This window comes from Chiloscyllium plagiosum, unplaced genomic scaffold (assembly GCF_037043375.1).
Source record: "Chiloscyllium plagiosum isolate Xiang-an unplaced genomic scaffold, Cpla_swu_hap1 HiC_scaffold_3, whole genome shotgun sequence".
NCBI classification, from domain to species: Eukaryota; Metazoa; Chordata; class Chondrichthyes; order Orectolobiformes; family Hemiscylliidae; genus Chiloscyllium; species Chiloscyllium plagiosum.
This window is the reverse complement of record NW_028270141.1, coordinates 24,481,927-24,503,530: the sequence shown is the minus strand read 5'-3', so window position 1 is coordinate 24,503,530 and position 21,604 is coordinate 24,481,927. Positions and strand designations below refer to the sequence as shown.

Below are 21,604 nucleotides of genomic sequence, written 5' to 3'. Positions count from 1 at the left end.
CAGAGTTAAAAGTGTAAAAATATTGAACGATGGGTGACCCATATTTAGGCCACAAGATCAACACTTATCTCAGTAATAGGATTATGATGTTATTTAAATGAAATAAACTAAAACTCGTTGATAAACATGATAACATCTTGATTATTCCGACATGAGAGAGGACGATCATGTCCATTGTATAAATAAGTTATTCATTCGGGTCACAGAATCAAAGATTCTGGATCAATGGTCCTGGAAGAGCACAGCAGTTCAGACAGCATCCGAGGAGCTTCAGCAAAATCGATGTTTCGGGCAAAAGCCCTACATCAGGAATAAAGGCAGAGAGCCTGAAGCGTGGAGAGATAAGCTAGGGGAGGGTGGGGGTGGGGAGAGAGTAGCATAGAGTACAATGGGTGAATGGGGGAGGAGATGAAGGTGATAGGTCAGGGAGGAGAGGGTGGAGTGGATAGGTGGAAAAGGAGCTAGGCAGGTCGGACAAGTCCGGACAAGTCAAGGGGACAGGAAGTTTGAAACTAGGATGAGGTGGGGGAAGGGGAAATGAGGCAGCTGTTGAAGTCCACATTGATGCCCAGGGGGTTGAAGTGTTCCAAGGAGGAAGATGAGGCGTTCTTCCTCCAGGCGTCTGGCGGTGAGGGAGCGGCGGTGAAGGAGGCCCAGGACCTCCATGTCCTCGGCAGAGTGGGAGGGGGAGTTGAAATGTTGGGCCACAGGGCGGTTTGGTTGATTGGTGCGGGTGTCTGGGAGATGTTCCCTAAAGCGCTCTGCTAGGAGGCGCCCAGTCTCCCCAATGTAGAGGAGACCGCATTGGGAGCAACGGATACAATAAATGATATTAGTGGATGTGCAGGTAAAATTTTGATGGATATGGAAGGCTCCTTTAGGGCCTTGGATAGAGGTGAGGGAGGAGGTGTGGGCGCAGGTTTTACAATTCCTGTGGTGGCAGGGGAAAGTGCCAGAATGGGAGGGTGGGTCATAGGGGGGCGTGGACCTGACCAGGTAGTCACGGAGGGATCGCTACCTGGTCAGGTCCACGCCCCCCTACGACCCACCCTCCCATTCTGGCACTTTCCCCTGCCACCGCAGGAATTGTAAAACCTATGCCCACACCTCCTCCCTCACCTCTATCCAAGGCCCTAAAGGAGCCTTCCATATCCATCAAAATTTTACCTGCACATCCACTAATATCATTTATTGTATCCGTTGCTCCCGATGCGGTCTCCTCTACAATGGGGAGACTGGGCGCCTCCTAGCAGAGCGCTTTAGGGAACATCTCCGAGACACCCGCACCAATCAACCAAACCGCCCTGTGGCCCAACATTTCAACTCCCCCTCCCACTCTGCCGAGGACATGGAGGTCCTGGGCCTCCTTCATCGCCGCTCCCTCACCGCCAGACGCCTGGAGGAAGAACGCCTCATCTTCCTCCTCGGAACACTTCAACCCCAGGGCATCAATGTGGACTTCAACAGCTTCCTCATTTCCCCTTCTCCCACCTCATGCGAGTTTCAAACTTCCTGTCCCCTTGACTTGTCCGACCTGCCTAGCTCCTTTTCCACCTATCCACTCCACCCTCTCCTCCCTGACCCATCACCTTCATCTCCTCCCCCACTAACCCATTGTACTCTATGCTACTCTCTCCCCACCCCCACCCTCCCCTAGCTTAACTCTCCACGCTTCAGGCTCTCTGCCTTTATTCCTGATGAAGGGCTTTTGCCTGAAACGTCGATTTTGCTGAAGCTCCTCGGATGCTGCCTGAACTGCTGTGCTCTTCCAGCACCATTGATCCAGAATCTGGTTTCCAGCATCTGCAGTCATTGTTTTTACCTCTCAGAATCAAAGAGTCATGTTGAGGGTAAAAAAATTAAACTGTTTCTATTTCTTTTTGAGGACATCTAACAGCCATGAAAGAGGGTTCTGGAAATGAATTCAGTTCTTTAGTTTTCATTTAGCTGGACATTTCTCCCTGAATGTGGCAGTCTGCTGTTAGCTAAGAGCAGGCATACAGAAAAATATCACAGGAACTGTGAAATCAGTTGAGACCTGGTAGCTATGCAGAAGCTGTGGGAGTGGACTGGCAAAAAAAACAGTAAGGGTCTATACAAGGCAGTGAGCGTAGAAGGCCTTTAGTAACCAGGGATGTTCCTCATTTTGAAAATTACTCGGCAAGAACTTGAGTGAAGCCCATTCTTGAGCTGAGAAGCCCACAATTGTTACCAAGTTACAGGGTCACTAAAAGTGGAAAGATGTGCAAAAAAATCTTGAATCTGAAGTGAATTTGAGAGTTGTAGGTTGTGTCTATGTGTGAGAAAATGTTATTCGAACATTTTTACTAATGTAGGCATTCAGACATTTAAAAGTACAGGTAGTACAGTATAAAATTTGAATTTTATTATCTGCCAAGACAGGCCATTTTAACATTCCTTCCTATGTGAATCAGTGCTTCACCTGAAGTCTTTTTGTTTAAGATCATGATTTTCAGGAATACAATTTGAGCTCTAAGTGAGGAAACTTGTATAGTATAGTTTAGTTTGTAGTTGTTTTACTTGATCACTGAGTATTCAAAATTTCTCTTAGAATATTAACAGCTTTCAACAAGAAATGTAGTACAATCTTTACTCAAACAGTTGTCTGCCCAGTCTAATATTTTGTTTAATAAAAGGCAATATATTGCAGTTGCTGGAAACCCGAGTGTGGGGTTCAGTTCTAAAAGAAGAGTCATACCAGACTTGAAACGTTAACTCTTTCTTTCTCCACAGATGCCAGACTGCTGATATTTTATTTGTGCGCTATGTGACAATTTATCACGTGCCTTTCATGGGTCAAGCACTTAATCAGTGTTTATACGTCAAAAGGCTGGTCGATATTTAGCTGCCACACCTCCCAAAGTTATATGGGCAAGGCTGCACAGCAAGTTTAAAAAGGGACCACGTACTTAAGCCATGCTCAGCAACTAAATGCTAAAAAGAAACATTGCTTCAAACCCCTGATTTTGACCAAATAGCAGCAAGCAGGTTGAAATGTATAACTGTACCTCTAACACTCTATTAGCAGGTAGATTAAGTTCCAACACAGAGATTATAATAAGTAAGAGCAACACATTTAAATAAAAATATTTTTAAACTACAAGTTGTGCTCTCCTTATTCACTCCCAGAATTCCTTGTTTTCTCCCAGACGAGAAGAACACCAAGAATTACAACATAAAACTTCATATACAAACGATCTTTCCTTATTCTTGACCTCTAGTTGAAGAATTAAGAGCTTTACACAACGGCTCTGTTTTCACATGTGAAAACTGACAGAAAGACATGTAAAACAAGAAACAAAAAAGACACAAACATGTTGACAACAAAGATGATACAAAAGCAGGTGCTGAAATTAATGGAAATGAATGCAAGTCAGAGAGAAGAGCAAGCAACAAAAAGATAGAGACACATGGGAGTCAAGGTATGGTAATGAGCAGAGTCATTTTCTTTTCTGAAAACACAAATTGCTGAAAATGCTCAGCAGGTCTGGCAGCAACTGTGAAGAGAAATCAGAGTTAACGTTCTCTCCACAAATGCTGCCAGAACTGAGCTTTTCCAGCAATTTATAATTTTATTTCTGATTTCCAGCATCCGTGTTTTTTGTTTACTTTTTTTCTTTTTTTGCTGTGCAATAACATGGGTAACTACCCAGCAGCCAAATAAAAGCATTTTCACAAACCTTGCATGAAATTCTTAGCTGCAATTTCTGTTAGTAGTTCATCAGCTGATTTCCAAGAGATTTTTGGACATTCACAGCTTGAGTTATAGGCTGGGGTTATTTTCCCTGGAATGTCAGAGGCTGAGGGGTGACGTTACAGAAGTTTATGAAGCTATGAGGGGCATGGAGAGGGTGAAGAGTCAAGATCTTTTCCCAAGGGGAGAGCAGTCCAAAACTAATAATCCAAACCAGCATCTCCCAGACCATCCATAACCTCATCACCTCAGGGGATCTCCCATCCACTGCCTCCAACCTCATAGTCCCACAACCCCGCACCGCCCGCTTCTACCTCCTGCCCAAAATCCACAAACCTGACTGCCCCGGCCGACCCATTGTCTCCGCCTGCTCCTGCCCCACCGAACTCATCTCCGCATACCTTGACACCGTCCTGTCCCCCTTAGTCCAAGAACTCCCCACCTACATTCGGGACACCACCCATGCCCTCCACCTGCTCCATGATTTTCGCTTCCCCGGTCCCCAACGCCTTATTTTCACCATGGACATCCAGTCCCTGTACACCTCCATCCCCCATCACGAAGGACTCAAAGCCCTCCGCTTCTTCCTTTCCCGCCGTACCGACCAGTACCCTTCCAATGACACCCTCCTTCGACTGACTGAACTGGTCCTCACCCTGAACAACTTCTCTTTCCAATCCTCCCACTTCCTCCAAACGAAAGGAGTAGCCATGGGCACCCGCATGGGCCCCAGCTATGCCTGCCTCTTTGTTGGATATGTGGAACAGTCCATCTTCCGCAACTACACTGGCCCCACCCCCCACCTTTTCCTCCGCTACATCGATGACTGTATCGGCGCCGCCTCGTGCTCCCACGAGGAGGTTGAACAGTTCATCCACTTCACCAACACCTTCCACCCCGACCTCAAATTCACCTGGACAGTCTCAGATTCCTCCCTCCCCTTCCTCGACCTTTCTATTTCTATCTCAGGCGACCGAATCAACACGGACATCTACTACAAACCGACCGACTCCCACAGCTACCTGGACTACACCTCCGCCCCCTGTAAAAACGCCACCCATTCTCCCAATTCGACTCCGCAGCATCTGCTCCCTGGAGGACCAGTTCCAAAAACACACAACCCAGATGGCCTCCTTCTTCAAGGACCGCAATTTCCCCCCCGACGTGGTCGACGATGCCCTCCACCGCATCTCTTCCACTTCCCGCTCCTCCGCCCTTGAGCCCCGCCCCTCCAACCGCCACCAGGACAGAACCCCACTGGTCCTCACCTACCACCCCACCAATCTCCATGTACAGCGCATCATCCGCCGTCATTTCCGCCACCTCCAAACGGACCCCACCACCAAGGATATATTTCCCTCCCCTCCCCTATCAGCATTCCGTAAAGACCACTCCCTCCGTGACTCCCTCGTCAGATCCACACCCCCCACCAACCCAACCTCCACTCCTGGCACCTTCCCCTGCAACCGCAGGTGGTGCAAGACTTGCGCCCACACCTCCCCCCTCACCTCCCTCCAAGGCCCCAAAGGAAACTTCCATATCCGCCACAGATTCACTTGCACCTCCACACACATCATCTATTGCATCCTCTGCACCCGATGTGGCCTCCTCTATATTGGGGAGACAGGCCGGCTACTTGCGGAGCGTTTCAGAGAACACCTCTGGGACACCCGGACCAACCAACCCAACCACCCTGTAGCTCAACATTTCAACTCCCCCTCCCACTCCACCAAGGATATGCAGGTCTTTGGACTCCTCCATCGCCAGACCACAACAAAACGACGGTTGGAGGAAGAGCGCCTCATCTTCCGCCTAGGAACCCTCCAACCACAAGGGATGAACTCGGATTTCACCAGTTTCCTCATTTCCCCTCCCCCCACCTTGTCTCAGTCAAATCCATCGAATTCAGCACCGCCTTCCTAACCTGCAATCTTTTTCCTGACCTCTCCGCCCCCACCCCAGTCTGACCTATCACCCTCACCTTAACCTCTTTCCACCTATCACATTTCCGACGCCCCTCCCCCAAGTCCCTCCTTCCTACCTTTTATCTTAGCCTGCTGGACAAACTTTCCTCATTCCTGAAGAAGGGCTTATGCCCGAAACGTCGATTCTCCTGTTCCCTGGATGCTGCCTGACCTGCTGCGCTTTTCCAGCAACACATTTTCAGCTCTGATCTCCAGCATCTGCAGACCTCACTTTCTCCTCATAGGTTTAAGGTGACAGGGAAAAGATTTGAAAAGATTTAAAAAGAGATCTAAAGGGGAACTTTTTCACGCAGAGGGTGGTATATTTTTGGAATGAGCTGCCAGAGAAAGTGGTGGATGCAGGGCATTCCATGCCCTTACTACTGAGTAAAGAACCTACCTCTGACATCTGTCCTATATCTATCACCCCTCAATTTAAAGATCTGTCCCCTCCTGCACTTACAACATTTAAAAGGCATTTAGAAGAGTACATAAATAGGAAGGGCATAGAAGGATATAGGCCAAATGCTCGCAAATGAGACTAGATAAACTAGGATTTCTAGTCGGCATGGATGAGTTGCCCTAAAAGGTGTTTCCATACTGTACAACTATATGACTGTAAATAAAAAAAGTTGCATACCCATTCAATATTTATACCAGAGGTTAATTTGTCAAGTCTTTCAAAGTCTTCTTTGTTGATTACTGATCCTCCAGTACTAAGCTTCCATCCATTACACTTCCAAGATTTGATCCACTTGGTGATACCTGTTGGAAAGAAGGACAAACTTGCATTTCATTCACAAGCGCAAGACATCAAAATATTCACCAAAAGCTAATGAAGTGCTTTTATTGTGGTTACTGCTGCAACTGCAATGTAGATAACACAGATGGATTGAAACAGCACTAAGGATTAAAGTTAACATCATTTGATCCACTGATAACATTTATTATCTGGGAGAGAGAGAGTTCACCAAGGTCACATAAGCAGTAAGTTTAATACTTTTCCCTTGTAGGTTTAGGGGGAAGGAATGGCTTAGTGGTATTAACACGAGACTATCTATTAATATCGTGGAGAACTAGGTTTAAATCCCACCATGGCAGATGATGGAATCTGAATTCAATTTTTAAAGAATCTGGGATTAAAAGTTTAAATAATGATGATGACATTGTGCAGATTGTCAACAAAAGGTGCATTTGGCAAAACTCACTAAATAGTCATCAGAAGCAGATACTGACTTGGTTTCCCTCCTCTCCTCCACCACCCATTCCAAATCATGTTTGGAACAGAATTGGATACTACTTGGAGACAGATAATACTGTTTCCATGCATTTAGTGTCATTTTTCATTAAAGTGGAGACTGTTTGTTGAGTCGGTCAGTGGAAGAGTCTGTACAAGTTTGGCTGGCAAGCTTGTATCATGATAACCAGTGTAATGCAAAGTGTTATGTCACCAATAATACCAAGTTAGGCTATATATTTGCTCTAGCTCTCAGTCATGTACCAGTACACAAAGTCCTGGCACAGGCAGACAGGATAATATGACTCTTCTACTGGACTCAAAACATTAACACTTTCTTTCTACATAGGTGCTGTCAGAGCAGAATTTCTCGAGCATTCTCTATATCTATTGCTCCACAGATTAGAGCCACTTACCATTAATTGTAAACATGCTGTCTGTAAAAATAACGAGCTTTTCAATATTGAGTTCTTTGGCCTGCTCAATTGCTCGACAAGCTGCCTAATGAAGAAAAAAAAAGCAATTTCATTAACTTTGCTCAACAATGGTCAGTAAAGTAAGTAATGTTTGATAGCAGTGCAGCTTTCACAAATCTCATTGGCATGTCATGGTTATGACAGTAAAGTAATGTCACCAACATAATTTCTTATTAAATTAGCAGAATAGATGCAATCACTTGTGCACTGCTTTGTGTACAGATAGGATTTGGTAACATTTTGGCTACGTTTTTCAATACAGAATACTTACAACTATTTCTGCCCTTTGGTTGGTCTGTCTTCCTGCAAGTCTTTCACTAAGGTTTCTGAGAAAATAAATAAAAATTAACAATAGAAAAGGGCAATATAAAGATAATAAATCCACACAATTTTAGTTAGAGAGAAGAAGGTTAAGAGGTTTTTTAAAATAGGCACACAAGATAATCAGAGGGTTAAATCGGGTGGACAGTGACAGCCTCTTTTCTCAGATGGTGATGGCTAGCATGAGAGGACATAGCTTTAAATTAAGGGGTGATAGATATAGGACAAATGTCAGAGGTAGTATCTTTACTCAGTAAGGACTTGGAATGCCCAGCCTGCAACAGTAGTAGACTGACTAACTTTAAGTGGTCATTGAATAAATACATGGATGATAACGGAATAGTGTAGGTTAGCTGAGCTTCAGATTGCACCAACCTGTGAAACCAACATCGAGGGCCGAAGGGCCTGTACTGTGCTGTAATGTTCTATGTTCTACAATACCAAAACTCCTGATCTCAATTACATTCAAGAGTAGGTATGAGGGTTGCAAGAAATGGCTCACTTGTCACAAGATTTTGAAAATTGAAATGAGTCATTGCAGATCATTACTTAGCTTTGCATTCGGAAGAGACAACACAGTGAATCTTGAGCTTCGGGAAGATATTCCTCAAGTTATTTAGTCCTGCTTCCCTCAACTATCCTACATTTTCAAGGCATCAGCCACAAAGGTGTGCAAAAGCAGCCCACCAATTATTGTAAGATATCCCTTGACAATCTTCCATGGGAGTGAACTGTATGAAACATGAACTGGTGTGGCTCAGGAGCCCCACTCGAGTGAAGACAGTAAGCTGAGAAGTTGCCCAAATTGCTGGCCTATTGTCAGTGAGTCATAAGCTCAGCCAGCTGAGTTTATACTTTTTTCTTGCCTCTTCAATGCCCTCCCAAACAGTCAGCCTCTGGAAGGTGACAGCCATCAAATTTTAGCAACTGGAAGACAAGTGTACACCCTCTTAATGTCTCGCTTTTGGCTTTCTTGCAGCACAGATAGGGACATTCAGCAGGTTACCAGCCAGTGGTCAGTTCACTACACAGGTCTTTGAGAACATGCTGTTACACATTCATTAAAAGTGGTCAGCAATTTGTGTAGAACGATGCTTCAGAACACTAAGTTTATCTCCAAGGCATTGATGAGGAGACATCCGAACCAGCAAGGGTAAAGTGTTTAGTCTTTTCTCCTGCTGAGCATATTTTGTAAATGTCTCACTAATCAATACAAGCATGCGGAGATCTCAGATTCTCAACTTGTCATTCTTGGCTTGTAAAGAATGTAAAATAGATTATCCCCAAGCTGAGTCAGAATGTACTGATTTCACCATCACGTAATAGACTGCTGTGGTTGTGTGTCTAGGTATGATAAGTTAACAACTTCAGAGTCACAATTCAGCATTAACACATAGCAATGTCCTGAACCAAGACATGTTTGTTTCTGACATTAATTGACAAACTAAGCTTTTTACAGACATGGGAGTTTATCCACGTGCATGTCTTGCAAATTGGTTCAGTAGTCCCTTTAGCAAGTCTGTAGAATCTCCTCATTTCTGACAACAAAGGTCTGGATTACATAAATCCACAAATCTTCAAATAATAGAAACAGGTAGGACAACTGTCTGTTTACCTATTCTTAACTTCTGGATCTATCCTCTATCTTCTTCAGCCTGCCTGTACTGCATCATCATCATCATCAGAGCTTGATTGTTTTTTTAAAAATATGGTTTCAACCAGTTCCAGATTACCTTGATGTTTGGTTGCCAAACTCAATTTCAGTCTTTGTTTTTTCATGAATTGAAAGGGTCAATTTCCCTTCTAAATTAGCTGCCACTCCAAAAATATACAAGCTCTCAAACCTTAGATTCCATCACACGCAGTTACTGTCCTATAATGACCAAAGTAAATTCTGTTTTCATTGCACAGACTTGTTTTAAAAAGCACAAGCTTTAGAATTGAATTTCACGATTTGGCTACTTTCACTGAAAACCCTTAAGTCGGTGATATTTTAATAACGTAAATTCCTTTTTTTCGGTTAAGTTAGTGGATTTCATTACTTAGTTACAAAGTATATACCAGTGAGAAGTGGGAGGTGATGGGGTTTAACAGAGGTTTTGGGGGTTGCCTTGGAGTACGAGATTGGGGTAATTTCTGGTTCCAGTATCACTTTAGGGACAGAATGTAGAACTTGCTTTCTTGGAGAATTCCTGGAATCTGGCTGCTAAAGGGGAAGCCAGTCTGCAGGCAGTCCTCTGGTTTTGGAGCATTTGGGAAGAGAATGAGAATAATCACTGGCTGAATAACACGGAAAAATTTATATTGCGTTTCTGTCTTTTTGTTACACATATCCCAATAATGCATCAGCACTGGAAGTATTTAACAATTAAAGTTAGCCATCACAGATAAAGCAAAGTGACTATAACTAATATCCCAGGAGATCTCACATCCATTTAAAACTTGAATAAAAATATTACAGATCCTGGAAATTGGAAAACAAATATCCATTTAAAATTAGTTAGAGTGGAGAGTCTACAAAATGAAAAAATACCTCAGTAGAAAAACAATATCAGGAACAGTAAAAATCAAACAAACATTCACTTAAAAACATTACAATTACAATTGTTGTTAATTTCTCACATGAGTTTCCAAATTGAAAATAAATTATTTTACTTACAGGAAATGACCTGGTCCCCAGTACACACCAATTCCAGCTTGAGCTCTCTTCCTCCCATTACTTGAACAACAGCCATCCGTGTATACTGCAACAGCATCTCCTGATCAAAACAAAAACAACAAACTGTTGGATTTGTTTACAAGAAGTGACATTTGAGGAAAGGGATTGATCCTTAAACAAATTCTTACAGCTAAAACATAGCTGAACACTTTAAAAATATGCATTTTCACAAAGGAATTCACACTATGTAACGGCACCTGGTTATTACTTTGCTGCTTTAAATTGATACAAGACGTTGAGACAGTTATATTTTAATTGTCTCTATTATTCAAGACAAGCTGGAGTAGTTTGGAGAGAGAAACTCAGCAGGTCTGGCAGCATTTGTGGGAAGAAAGTACAGTTAACCTTTTGCATCTGGAGACTCTTCATCAGGTATTGGAAAGGGGAGAAGTGAGTGGATAGGTGGAGCTGGAGCCCAGAGAAAGAGATATGATAGGGGTAGTAAATAAGGAGATATGGATAGCAAGCAGGGACAGAAGAAAGCTCTGATTATCACTTATTCAGCCGATCTGTAGGAGAAAATGGGTGAATTGTACGAATACAATCCATATAACTTGTGGGTTGGGGAGTATGTAAGAACGGGTGGCTGTACTAAAAGCAAGTCTTAACACGATAGGGTGTGGCATGGGTAAACAAAAAACTTGGAAGGATTGAATCAGGCTGTAAAGTTATTTAACTTGATGTTAAGGCTGTAGGGTCCCCAAGTGCAAAATGAGGTGTTGTTCTTCGAGCTTGCATTGAGGCTGATGTTTGGCGTGCAAACAGTTAACCCAACTTCACATCCACTCGACCCACGTCATGCTGGCAGGCGTCAATTCTGGCACAGTACTGGCAGGCGTCAATTCAGTTTCAGGGCCTGTAGTACTCACAGATATGTCTGCTGTTCAGTAAGATTTATTAAAATTTCACTATTAAACTATAGTGAAATTTTAATTGTTATTTATTCCGAAAACCAGCTGGCTCCTGAGGGTTTCAGACAAAGGATTGTGTACTTGTACAAGTTTTTTTAAAAATAGATATTTTTATTGAAAATTTAACATGTTTTTACAAACTTACAAAATAATACACACAAACATTAATATACAATTAAGTATTAAATAAATAATAACCAAAACTAACAGAATTTTTTTTTTTAAAAAGTGAAAACAAAACTCAACTAACTACTAATCTAACCTATAACTAACCAGAGCATATAATAAAATATCTTGCATTACTCAAGAGGAAAAAAAAAGGATAACATAGTAATTAAATAGTGAAGTAAATGCTCGGAACGAATTAACATCAAGTCATAATAAAACACGTATTCATGAGGGATTCCTCCCCCCAAGGGCCCCTGGACCAGCCAGAACCGCTACCATAACTAGATGAAAGCCCTTGACAAAATGGCCAAAATATCTGTGTCCATATAGTTCAGAAAGGGCTGCCATATTTTATAGAATAATTCAGTTTTTTGGTGCACCATATTTGTAAGGAAGTCAAGGGGAATATACTCCATGACCAATCTATACCAATTCGAAAGTCCTGGAGGGCCCTCAGATATCCAGTTTACTAAGATATTTTTCCTTGTACAAAAAGAGAGAATGGAAAATAATTTCCCACCGTGCACATCCAGGGAAGGCAAGCTCGAAAAGTCCAGGAGAAGAGATACTGGATCTACTCTAATTTCCGCTCCCAAAATTTCTGTCAAAGCATTTGCTACTCTGACCCAGTCTTTGCAGATCTTATGACATCCACAAGCAGTGTGTGAGAGTGCCCACCTCTATTTTACATTTGGGACACATTGGAGATGCTCCTGCCCTAAATTTTGCCAATCATTCCGGTGCTATGAGTCCGACGGAGTATCTTTAACTGAATGGCCTAGGTTCTATTACAGATGGAGATTTTTCTGGCATTTTCCCAGATGTCATCCCACATTTCTGTGGATATTTCTAACCCCAACTCCTGATGCCATGTTCTAAGCAAACGTTCCATGTCTTCCAACACTTCATGTAATAAATGATAGAGAGTGCTGACCGAGGGTAAACCCATTGGCCACAACACTCTACGTTCTCTATCTAATAACATAGTCTTCATCTGTACGTAATCTGGAATTTGGAAGTATCGAAAGAGGTCTCCATTAGATAGTCCAAATTTCTGGTGCAGTTGTTCAAAAGATATCAAGACCCCCTCATCAAACATCCCCTAAACAGGAGATACCCTGCAACTCCAGGATTTAACTGTGGTGTCTGAGGGGCCTGGTTGAAAACCCCATGCCCCCACTATAGGAGTACAAGGGGAGGTTTTATGTAAATTACCCTCATTTTGCCGCATTATCTTTCAGACTTTAATTGTGTTTAATAGTGTAGGGTTTTTACAATGGTCCATAATGGCTTTCATCCTGTCTAAAAATAAGAGGTTAATAAGAGGACACTTTACTTGAGAAGCCTCGATGTCCAGCCAGATTGATTGCGGGTCAGACGAAACCCAATCGGCTGTGTAGCTTAATAGGGAACTCAGCTGATACTTCCTAAAGCCTGGAAAATCCAGCCCTGCCCTTGCTTGTGGAAGCTGTAGCTTCTTTAACTTAAATGAGGGGCCGTCTATGATTCCAGTTGAAAGAACCAAGCCAACCATATAATTTGCGCAGTGCCAGCCTCGGCAGCATCACCAGGAGCATTCTCATTAGGGTATAAGAGACGGGGCAAGACATTCATTTTAATTAGAACTATTCTACTTAGCCAAGAAATTGGAAGATCCCTCCAACGTTGAAGGTCTTGCCTTATCCTTTCCAGTAGATGCACAAAATTGACCTTGTATAGCTGGCCAAATACTGGGGCAGTAAAAATACCTAAATCTAAAAAACCCTCCAGAGACCACCGAAAGGGAAAGTGAGATCCGTCCAATAAGTGGGACATACTAGCGAGCCCACCCATCGAAATGGCCTCTGATTTTGAGAACTTAATTTTGTAGCCTGAGAATGCACTAAATAAACTAATAACTTGAATCAGGCGGGGCACGGACATCAAAGGATTACTAAGAAAAAGGAGAACATCATCTACATAAAGGGTAATTTTATGTTTACCCATGCCAACCCTCGGGACTGCTATATTAGAGTCAGCCCATATAGCTTCTGCTAGTGGCTCAATTATTAGCGTGAGTAGTAACGGTGAGAGAGGACATCCCTGACGGCAGCCCCTACCCACACTGAAGCTATCCGAGCCTAAGCCATTGGTGATCACGACTGCTTTGGGGTCATTATACAATGTTGAGACCCATTTAGCAAATACCTTTCCAACGCCAAACCTTTCCAGTGTATAGATCAGGTATGACCATTCAACCCTGTCAAATACCTTCTCCGCGTCCAACAAGACTACTATTCCTGATATTCTTTCCTGATGACAGACTTGAATCACATTCAAAACCTTCAAATATTATTAGATGATCTACGGCCATTGATAAACCCCATCTGGTCCTCTTTTATGATATATGGCAATACCCTCTCCAGCCTCAATGCTAATGTTTTAGAAAGAATTTTAAAATCTACATTTAGCAAAGATATTGGTCTGTATGAGGAGCAATCTTCTAGGTCCTTTCCTTTTTTGAGAATGAGCGAGATATTTGCTTCTCTCAACGAAGACTATATGAGTAGTTGTACATGTCCATAAATGGACCAGCTAGTACTCGTGCAAATGCTTTGTAGAATTCAACCTGAAATTCATCTGGACCCGGTGCTTTACCGCTCTGAAGCTGCCTATTGTATCAAGTATTTCCTGGGGTGTCAGGGGAGCATTCAGGACCGACACCTGTTCTGGGGTTAAGTCCGGACAAGCCAGGCTTTTAAAAAAGGACTCCATCTTCCTGGCTCGATCTTCACAATCCTGCGATTTATACAAATCGGACTAAAACTTTCTGAAAATTGTGTTAATCCTTTTACGATTGTGAGTCAGAGTACCAGCACTTTCCCTGATGGAAGTGATAGCTTGAGGGACCTTTTTTCCCCCTTGCGAGAAACGCTAGGTATCTACCAGGTTTATCGCCAAATTCATATAATCTTTGCTTTGTAAATAATATTTCCCTCTTTGCCGTTTGTGTAAGCGCGGTATTCAGGGCTGTCCTAAGGGCCATAATCCTTTGTAATTTAGCAGCAGAGGGCCTATCAACGTATGCTGTTTCAGCTGCCTTTAAACGAGCCTCGAGCAGATGCTGTTGTTCTCCCTTTAGTTTTTTCTGGGTCGCCGAGTATGAAATGATCAGCCCCTGCGCATAAGCCTTAATGGTCTCCCGCATCACCGACAGGTTACTAGCCGTACCTGAATTAATTTCCAAAAAAACTTTGAACTCTTGAGAGAAATATTTTACGAATTTACTATCCTTCATTGAGAAAGAATCCATACACCAATGTCGGGGGGGCCGTCTCATTGTTCCTAGTCTTGATTTCCATATACACTACAGTGTGATCAGAAATTATTACATTACCTATTTTGCAGGATAATATGGAATTCAAAAAAGTCGAGGGGGCAAAAAACATATCAATTCTAGTGTAACACTTGCGGGTGGAGGCACCGCCATACATCTACTAATTCTAGCTCTTTATTCAAATCTGCCAATTGCCTGGATCTGGGGGATATACCTGCAGTACTCTTGGGTATCTTGTCTATAATGGAATTAAAATCTCCCCCTATAATTGCATGACGAGCCCAGAGAGCCATCAGTTTGGAGAAAGCTTCCATTATAAATTTGAAAGGATGCGCTGGGGGGGACAATAAAGATTCAAAATCCCATATTCTTCTCCATTTATAAAGGGCTTTAATCAGTACGTACCGTCCAGATTCATCTTTATCTGACTTAAGATTTGGAAAGGGAGATTCTTCTGAATGAGAATGACTACTCCCCTACTTTTTGAACTGAAAGATGAAAAGAAGGCCTGATCAAATCCACCCTGTTGTAATTTCAAGTATTCTTTATCCAGTAAACGTGTCTCCTGTAAGAGAGCTATATCACCCCTTTCTTTTTTAAGGTGTGGTAGTATTTTCTTTCTTTTGATTGGCGAATTACTCCCCTTAGCATTCCAGGTGCACCATTTAATCGAATGACCAACCATAATTGTCCAGGCAGGTCCAAGAGGCCTCCCCGGGAGGAAGAACCCCATCCAAAACATCCCGAGCATAGACCATAGAAAATTCACAAAAAGAGATTCTTTAATACACTCACGCCAATATAGTAAAAAACTATTTCTAAATAAAAAAATATAAAACATATTTTAAAGGAGATTTTCCCCCTTACTTCCAGGGGGCATCACTTCCTATCCGAAAACCCATCATATCCTCTCCCAACCAGTGCCCCACCTCGACCCAGGCACCCCATAATAAAATAGAAAAATTCAAGTGTACTATAAAGCTAAAGTTAACGGTGAGTACACTACCACCCTACCCACACCGACACCAATACCTAGATACATTTAGTAATGCTAATACCACGTATAAACATTTAAAACTATAAAGTTAAAGTCTCAGCAGGTAATAATTAAGTATAATAACAAAATAAAAAAGGGGAAACAACCCTGCTCTAAAAGAAATACAGTAGGACAAGGCAAACGCCACCCCCCCCACCTGAATCAACTAGGTCCAGCCTATATATAAAAGAAAGAAAATCGCATAGTGGAGTACAAATAAGCTCCCCTCCCTACCCCCACCCCAAGAGATGATATTAAACAATGAAGGAAATAAGGGAAAAAAAAGGGTAAACCGGGGTGGGGGGCAGGACAGCATCATTAACCACATGGATTAATTCTTACAATCTATTTAAGAGAGAGTCCAAAAATTCTTTGGCCTTCGCCGGCGATCCAAAGTTATAGACGGACCCTTCGTGGTTAAAATGCAGCTTCGCTGGGTAGCGCAGGGAGTACTGAATGTTTAAATCCCTTTGACGCTTCTTCGTTTCATCAAATGCCCTCCTCTTACAGACCAAAGCTGGGGAAAAATCCTGAAACAGCATAATCCTAGATCCCTTGTATGTCATAGGCTGGGGATCTTTCCCGAGAGTTCTGGAGGCTTCCAGGAGCATTTGCTTCTCTCTGTAACACTGAAGCCGGAACAGGACCGGCGGATCGCTGGACCGACCCGGGCCTGCGTATTGCAACCCAGTAGGCCCATTCTACCCGCACCTGGCCTGATCCAGCCACCAGCTTCAACATCTGAGGGAGCCACTACTCCAAAAACACTGCAAGCTGGCCTTCCTCTTCCTGTTCGGGAAGGCCCAGCAAACGAATATTTTTTCGATAACCCCGATTCTCGAGGTCATCAATGTGATCTACTAAGGCCCGGACTCGCTGTTCAAGAGTCCAGACCCGATCCACGGCCGATTCTGCAGCAGCCTCGGAGGTCGCGGCCTTTAGCTCCGCACCTCCAACTCTATGTTCGATTTTTTTCAATACCTCGGTCGTGCTTTTGCAGCACGACCGAGAGCGATTCCCACCTGCTTCTGGACTCCTCTATGAAGACGTCGATCTTCTCTTCCAGCTTGGTAATTACTACAACAAGTCTCGCCACCGTAGGCAAGTCCCCCGAGGCGAATGCCTCTGCTGCAGCTGGGGGAGGGGTTCCTGCCTGCTGTGGGCATTCTTTCCCTTAGGCATTTTAACAAAGCACCAAACTACTCAAGTTTGATGCAAATGACTAACTGTATTGAATTAAAAAAAAGTTATTTTGAATGGTTTGGCAGATGTGGTGGAGGCGGGCAGTCCACTTTGCCTGAGTCTTGGACAGAGCACTACAGACTCAGACTTGCTGGGTTGCCGCCATCTTGGATCTCCCCACTTATACAAGTTTTAAAATGTGAAACCTTACCATCTAATTCTTTACATCTCACTGGGAAAATCTGTATCCCTTGGAATAACTTATCAGATGGGAATCATTAACATGCTCTTGAAAGGAAGATTAGCATGCAACTAATTCATACAACAACTTGAAATTGGATTGTAGACATAAAATGTTTCAAAGCATATTAAAAAATATGGAAGGAAATAATGAAAATTAGAGGTGTGCCCAAAGGTTATATTGTAATGGTGGATTGTTAGCAGTGTCTTAAATGAGGTTAAAAGGTTTTGGGTAGGAATTCCGTGAGGTTCAGGTGATTGAGAGCGGTCACCAGTGGAGGGCAAAGATGTGGAATTGAGTTGGTTAGAGTGAAAAAAGGACAGCTAAGAACACAGTTAGTTGGAAGGATTATTGAGTAGGAATTAAATATAGGCAAACAAAGACAAAACGTTGATGGATGAGTGAGTTTACACTTAATAGAATGACTAATGCTGCCACTCCACTTTGTAATTTAACCGGCCACATCAAATACTAAGTGTTTGAGAGGTGAATTAACCACAAAATAAAGAACAGTTAAATTAAATTTAGCTTTAAATATCTCATGGAGTTGAAAGGGGGCTCTTGTGGTGCAGTGATAGTACCCCTACACCTGTGGTAGGAGACACGGGTTCACATTTCATCTGCTTCAGAGGTGTGTAATAACATCCCTGAACACAGTCCGATTCAAAAATATTTTAATCCAGTTGAAAATAATCAGTTTGTGCAAATAAATCGGGCACTAGTCAGAACACATCTCAAATACTGTGTGCAGTTTTGGTCTCATTATTTAAGAAAGAAAGTAAATGTGTTGGGCACAGTTCAGGGAAGGTTTACCAGAATGATACCTGGATTGAGCAAGTTGGTTTATGAGGAAAGGTTGGACAAGCTGAGCACGGTTTCAGCTAAGTTTAGAAAAGTGAGGGATGATTTGATTGCAGTTTATCAAATCTCAAATACTCTTCACATGGTGGACACGGAAAGGATGTTGTTATTTATGTAGGTGAGTCCAGAGCTAAGGAATGCATTCTTAAAATCTTTTAGGACAGAAATGAGGGAAATATGTTTTAGTTAGTCACTGAACATATTCAAGTGACAAATTATGGTGGTAACCAAATCGCTGAACTAAAACGTACAGCATATCAAGTCAGGTTTCACCATTGAGCCTGGCATCCAATATTACCACCAGCTGGGGCATAGCAACTTGCATCTTGCAACTTGAAATGTAAAGATAAAGTGCAATCTCACTTAATTCCAATAGCATAAGATTTCAAAAACTGCAACAAGTTTAACATGCTATTGTCATTGTTTCTAAGAACAAAGAAAATTATAGCACAGGAACAGCCCTTTAGCCCTGCAAACCTGTGCGGATCGAGATCTTCTATCCTCTGCTGGCAATGTGTTCCAGACACCTACCACCCTCTGCGTAAAGAACCTTTCCTCTCTCACTTTGAACTCGTGACTCCTAGTAAGAGTCTCTCCTCCCCCCCCGGGAAAAAACTTCTTGCAATCTACCCTGTCCATATTGTAGACCTCATGATTTTGTAGACCTCAATCAGATCCCCCCTCAACCTACATCTTTCTAATGAAAACAATCCTAATCTACTCAACCTCTCCTCATTGCTAGCACCCTCCATATCAGGCAACATCCTGGTGAACCCCCCTCTGCACACTCACCAAAGCACCCATCCTTTTGGTAATGTGGCGACCAGAACTGTACGCAGTATTCCAAATGTGGCCAAACCAAAATCTTATACAAGCATAACATCCTCACATTTATGTTCAAATTGCTATCATAGTAAAGAATAGCATTCCAGTAATCATTTGATGTATCTGCATCCTAATCTTTTGCGATTCTTGCATTAAACCACCCAGATCTTTCTACACCTTGGAATTCTGGAGTTGCTCACCATTTATGTAATACTCGGCTTTTTCCTTCCTACCAATGTGAACAACATCACATTTTCCCACATTTTTCACCACCCCTATCTATGTCAGTCATAATCGTTATTAGGTCATCTTCACAACATGAGCTATAGGGAGAGGTTGAATAGGCTGGGGCTGTTTTCCCTGGAGTATCGGAGGCTGAGAGGTGACTTTATAGAGGTTTATAATATCATGAGGGGCATGGATAGGGTAAATAGGCAAAGTCTTTTACCTGGGGTGGGGAAGTCCAGAACTAGAGGTCATAAGTTTAGGGTGAAAGGGGAAAGATAGAAAAGAGACTCAAGAGGCAACCTTTTCACTCAGAGGGTGAAAATGGAATGAGCTTCCAGAGGAAGTGGTGGAGGCTAGTACAATGCAACATTTAAAAGGCATCTGGATGTACATGGATAGGAAGGGTTTGGAGGGATATGGGCTGGGTACTGGCAGGTGGGACTAGATTGGGTTAGGATATCTGGTCGGCATGGACAGGGCCGGGTTGGACCGAAGAGTCTGTTTCCATGCTGTACATCTCTATGACTCTAAATCGAAGTGTTGGCATCTTGAGACAATCGATATGTACCAATGCAAAATCTGCTTGTGAGAAGAACACAAAACACATAATTCTGAGCAACAGATAAAATGCACCAAGCTCAAAGTTCACTCAAAAAGGTGCTCGGCATCTTAAAACACAAAAGAAGTGGATAAATCTCCAGGACTTTATCAGGTGCAATCTGGAACTTTGTGGAGAACCCTTGCTGAGATATTCGTATTATCAATAGCCACCGGTGAGGTGCCGGAAGACTGATATGGTGGCCAGTATTTAGAAAAAAAGTAAAGGAAAAGTAAGGGAATTATAGACCGGTGGGCCTGAGGTCAATGGTGGGCAAGGTGCTCGATGGGATTCTGAGGACAGGATTTACAAGTATTTGGAAAGGGGTGGACTGATTAGGGATAGCCATCATGGCCCTGTGTGTGAGAAATAGTGTCTCACTAACATGTTTGATTTTTTGAAGAAGTGACAAAGATTGGTGAAGGCAGAGCAGTCAGCATTGTCTGTATGGACTTCAGCAAGGCATTCAACAAGGTTCCCCATGGGAGACTTGTTAGCAAGGCTGGATCACATGGAATTTAGAGCGCTAGCAATTTGGATACAAAATTGGTTTGAAGGTAGGAGACACTGGATAGTGGTAGAGGGATGTTTTTCAGACTGGAGGCCTGTGACCACTTGGTGTGCAATGAGAATCAGTGCTGGGTCCACTGCTTTTTGTCATTTATTTGGAAGGAAATATAGGAGGAATGGTTAGTAAGTTTGCAGGTGACACCAAAATTGGTGATTTGGTGGACAGTGAAGAAGGTTTGAGGGGAAAGATTTAAAAAGGGGCCTAAGGGGTAACTTTTTCATGCAGAGGGGAATGTGTAGGAAATGAGCTGCCAGGGGAAGTGGTGGAGGCTGGTACAATTGCAGCATTTAGAAGGATGGGTAGGGTTTAGAAGGATATGGCCCAAATGCTAGCAAACAGGACCAGACTTATTTAGAATAACTGGATGAGTTGGATCGAAGAGTCTGTTCTGTGTTGTACGTCTCTACGACACTATTAGGGACAGTTAACATTTAAGGAAGAAATCCAAAACATTTAGTAATTAACTGAGAAACCTACCCCAGACTAATTCATTTTCTTAGACACAAAAAAAGTACAAAAAGTACAAAAAGTAAATACAATACACTCTATTAACACCATTGTTTGTAATGACAAGCTAAAAATTCAGTTCTAAATTATTTTACTACTGCACCTCTCTGCCAAGAGTTCCATGAAATTTAGAAATGTCATTCATTTTCTCCATGCCCAAGCCATTAATGTACATTTTCAGTCTCTGGAGTTTGCTTTGATTTCCTTTGGTGTTCCAACTATTTGCCGAGGAATGAGATTCGATGGAGGTTTATCCATTGGCTTTTAGCAAATAAATAAAAATGCTCCCATTTATTTACTGGTATTATTATTTTGAATTTCTCAGCTTAAATATTGACCTGCATTGTGAAAACACATGGATTCTCAAAGCCTGTTGCTGCAGTTTTAAACAGCAACCAAGCTGATTACTACCAAATCTCTAACATGGTTTACTTCCTTGTATTGTAGACTGTGTATTTATTCCTTTCACTTCCAGCCATTTTCCCCCTTGCCACCGGATATGGAATACCAGCTCTAACTTGCAGGTTGCATTTTGAAGAATATCTAGTATTTACACCACCTCAGTTGTAATTCTGGCTTTATGTCTCAACTTCAAAAGGAGCTGCAAGCTACACAGGATCCACAGCTGCTTTTCTAAACATTAGTCCTGTCTGCTGGCTATGCTCCGACTGAATTCTCAAAGATCATCTCAAAACAAAGGAGCTCACTAAGCTCCATCCATCTCCATT

The 21,604-nt window shown here is 42.6% G+C and overlaps 1 protein-coding gene across 1 annotated transcript in view; it reads right to left on the bottom strand.

The window, feature by feature from the left end:
- Window positions 1-21,604, bottom strand: part of rnaseh1 (ribonuclease H1) — a 41,943-nt gene that overhangs the window by 1,016 nt on the left and 19,323 nt on the right. Inside the window, exons 4-7 of the mRNA XM_043678583.2 lie at window positions 10,373-10,472; window positions 7,664-7,718; window positions 7,333-7,417; window positions 6,320-6,444 (exon numbers count right to left, since the gene is read on the bottom strand). Of these exons, the coding sequence (XP_043534518.2) occupies window positions 6,320-6,444; window positions 7,333-7,417; window positions 7,664-7,718; window positions 10,373-10,472 (365 nt within the window). The remainder of the gene's footprint in view (window positions 1-6,319; window positions 6,445-7,332; window positions 7,418-7,663; window positions 7,719-10,372; window positions 10,473-21,604) is intronic.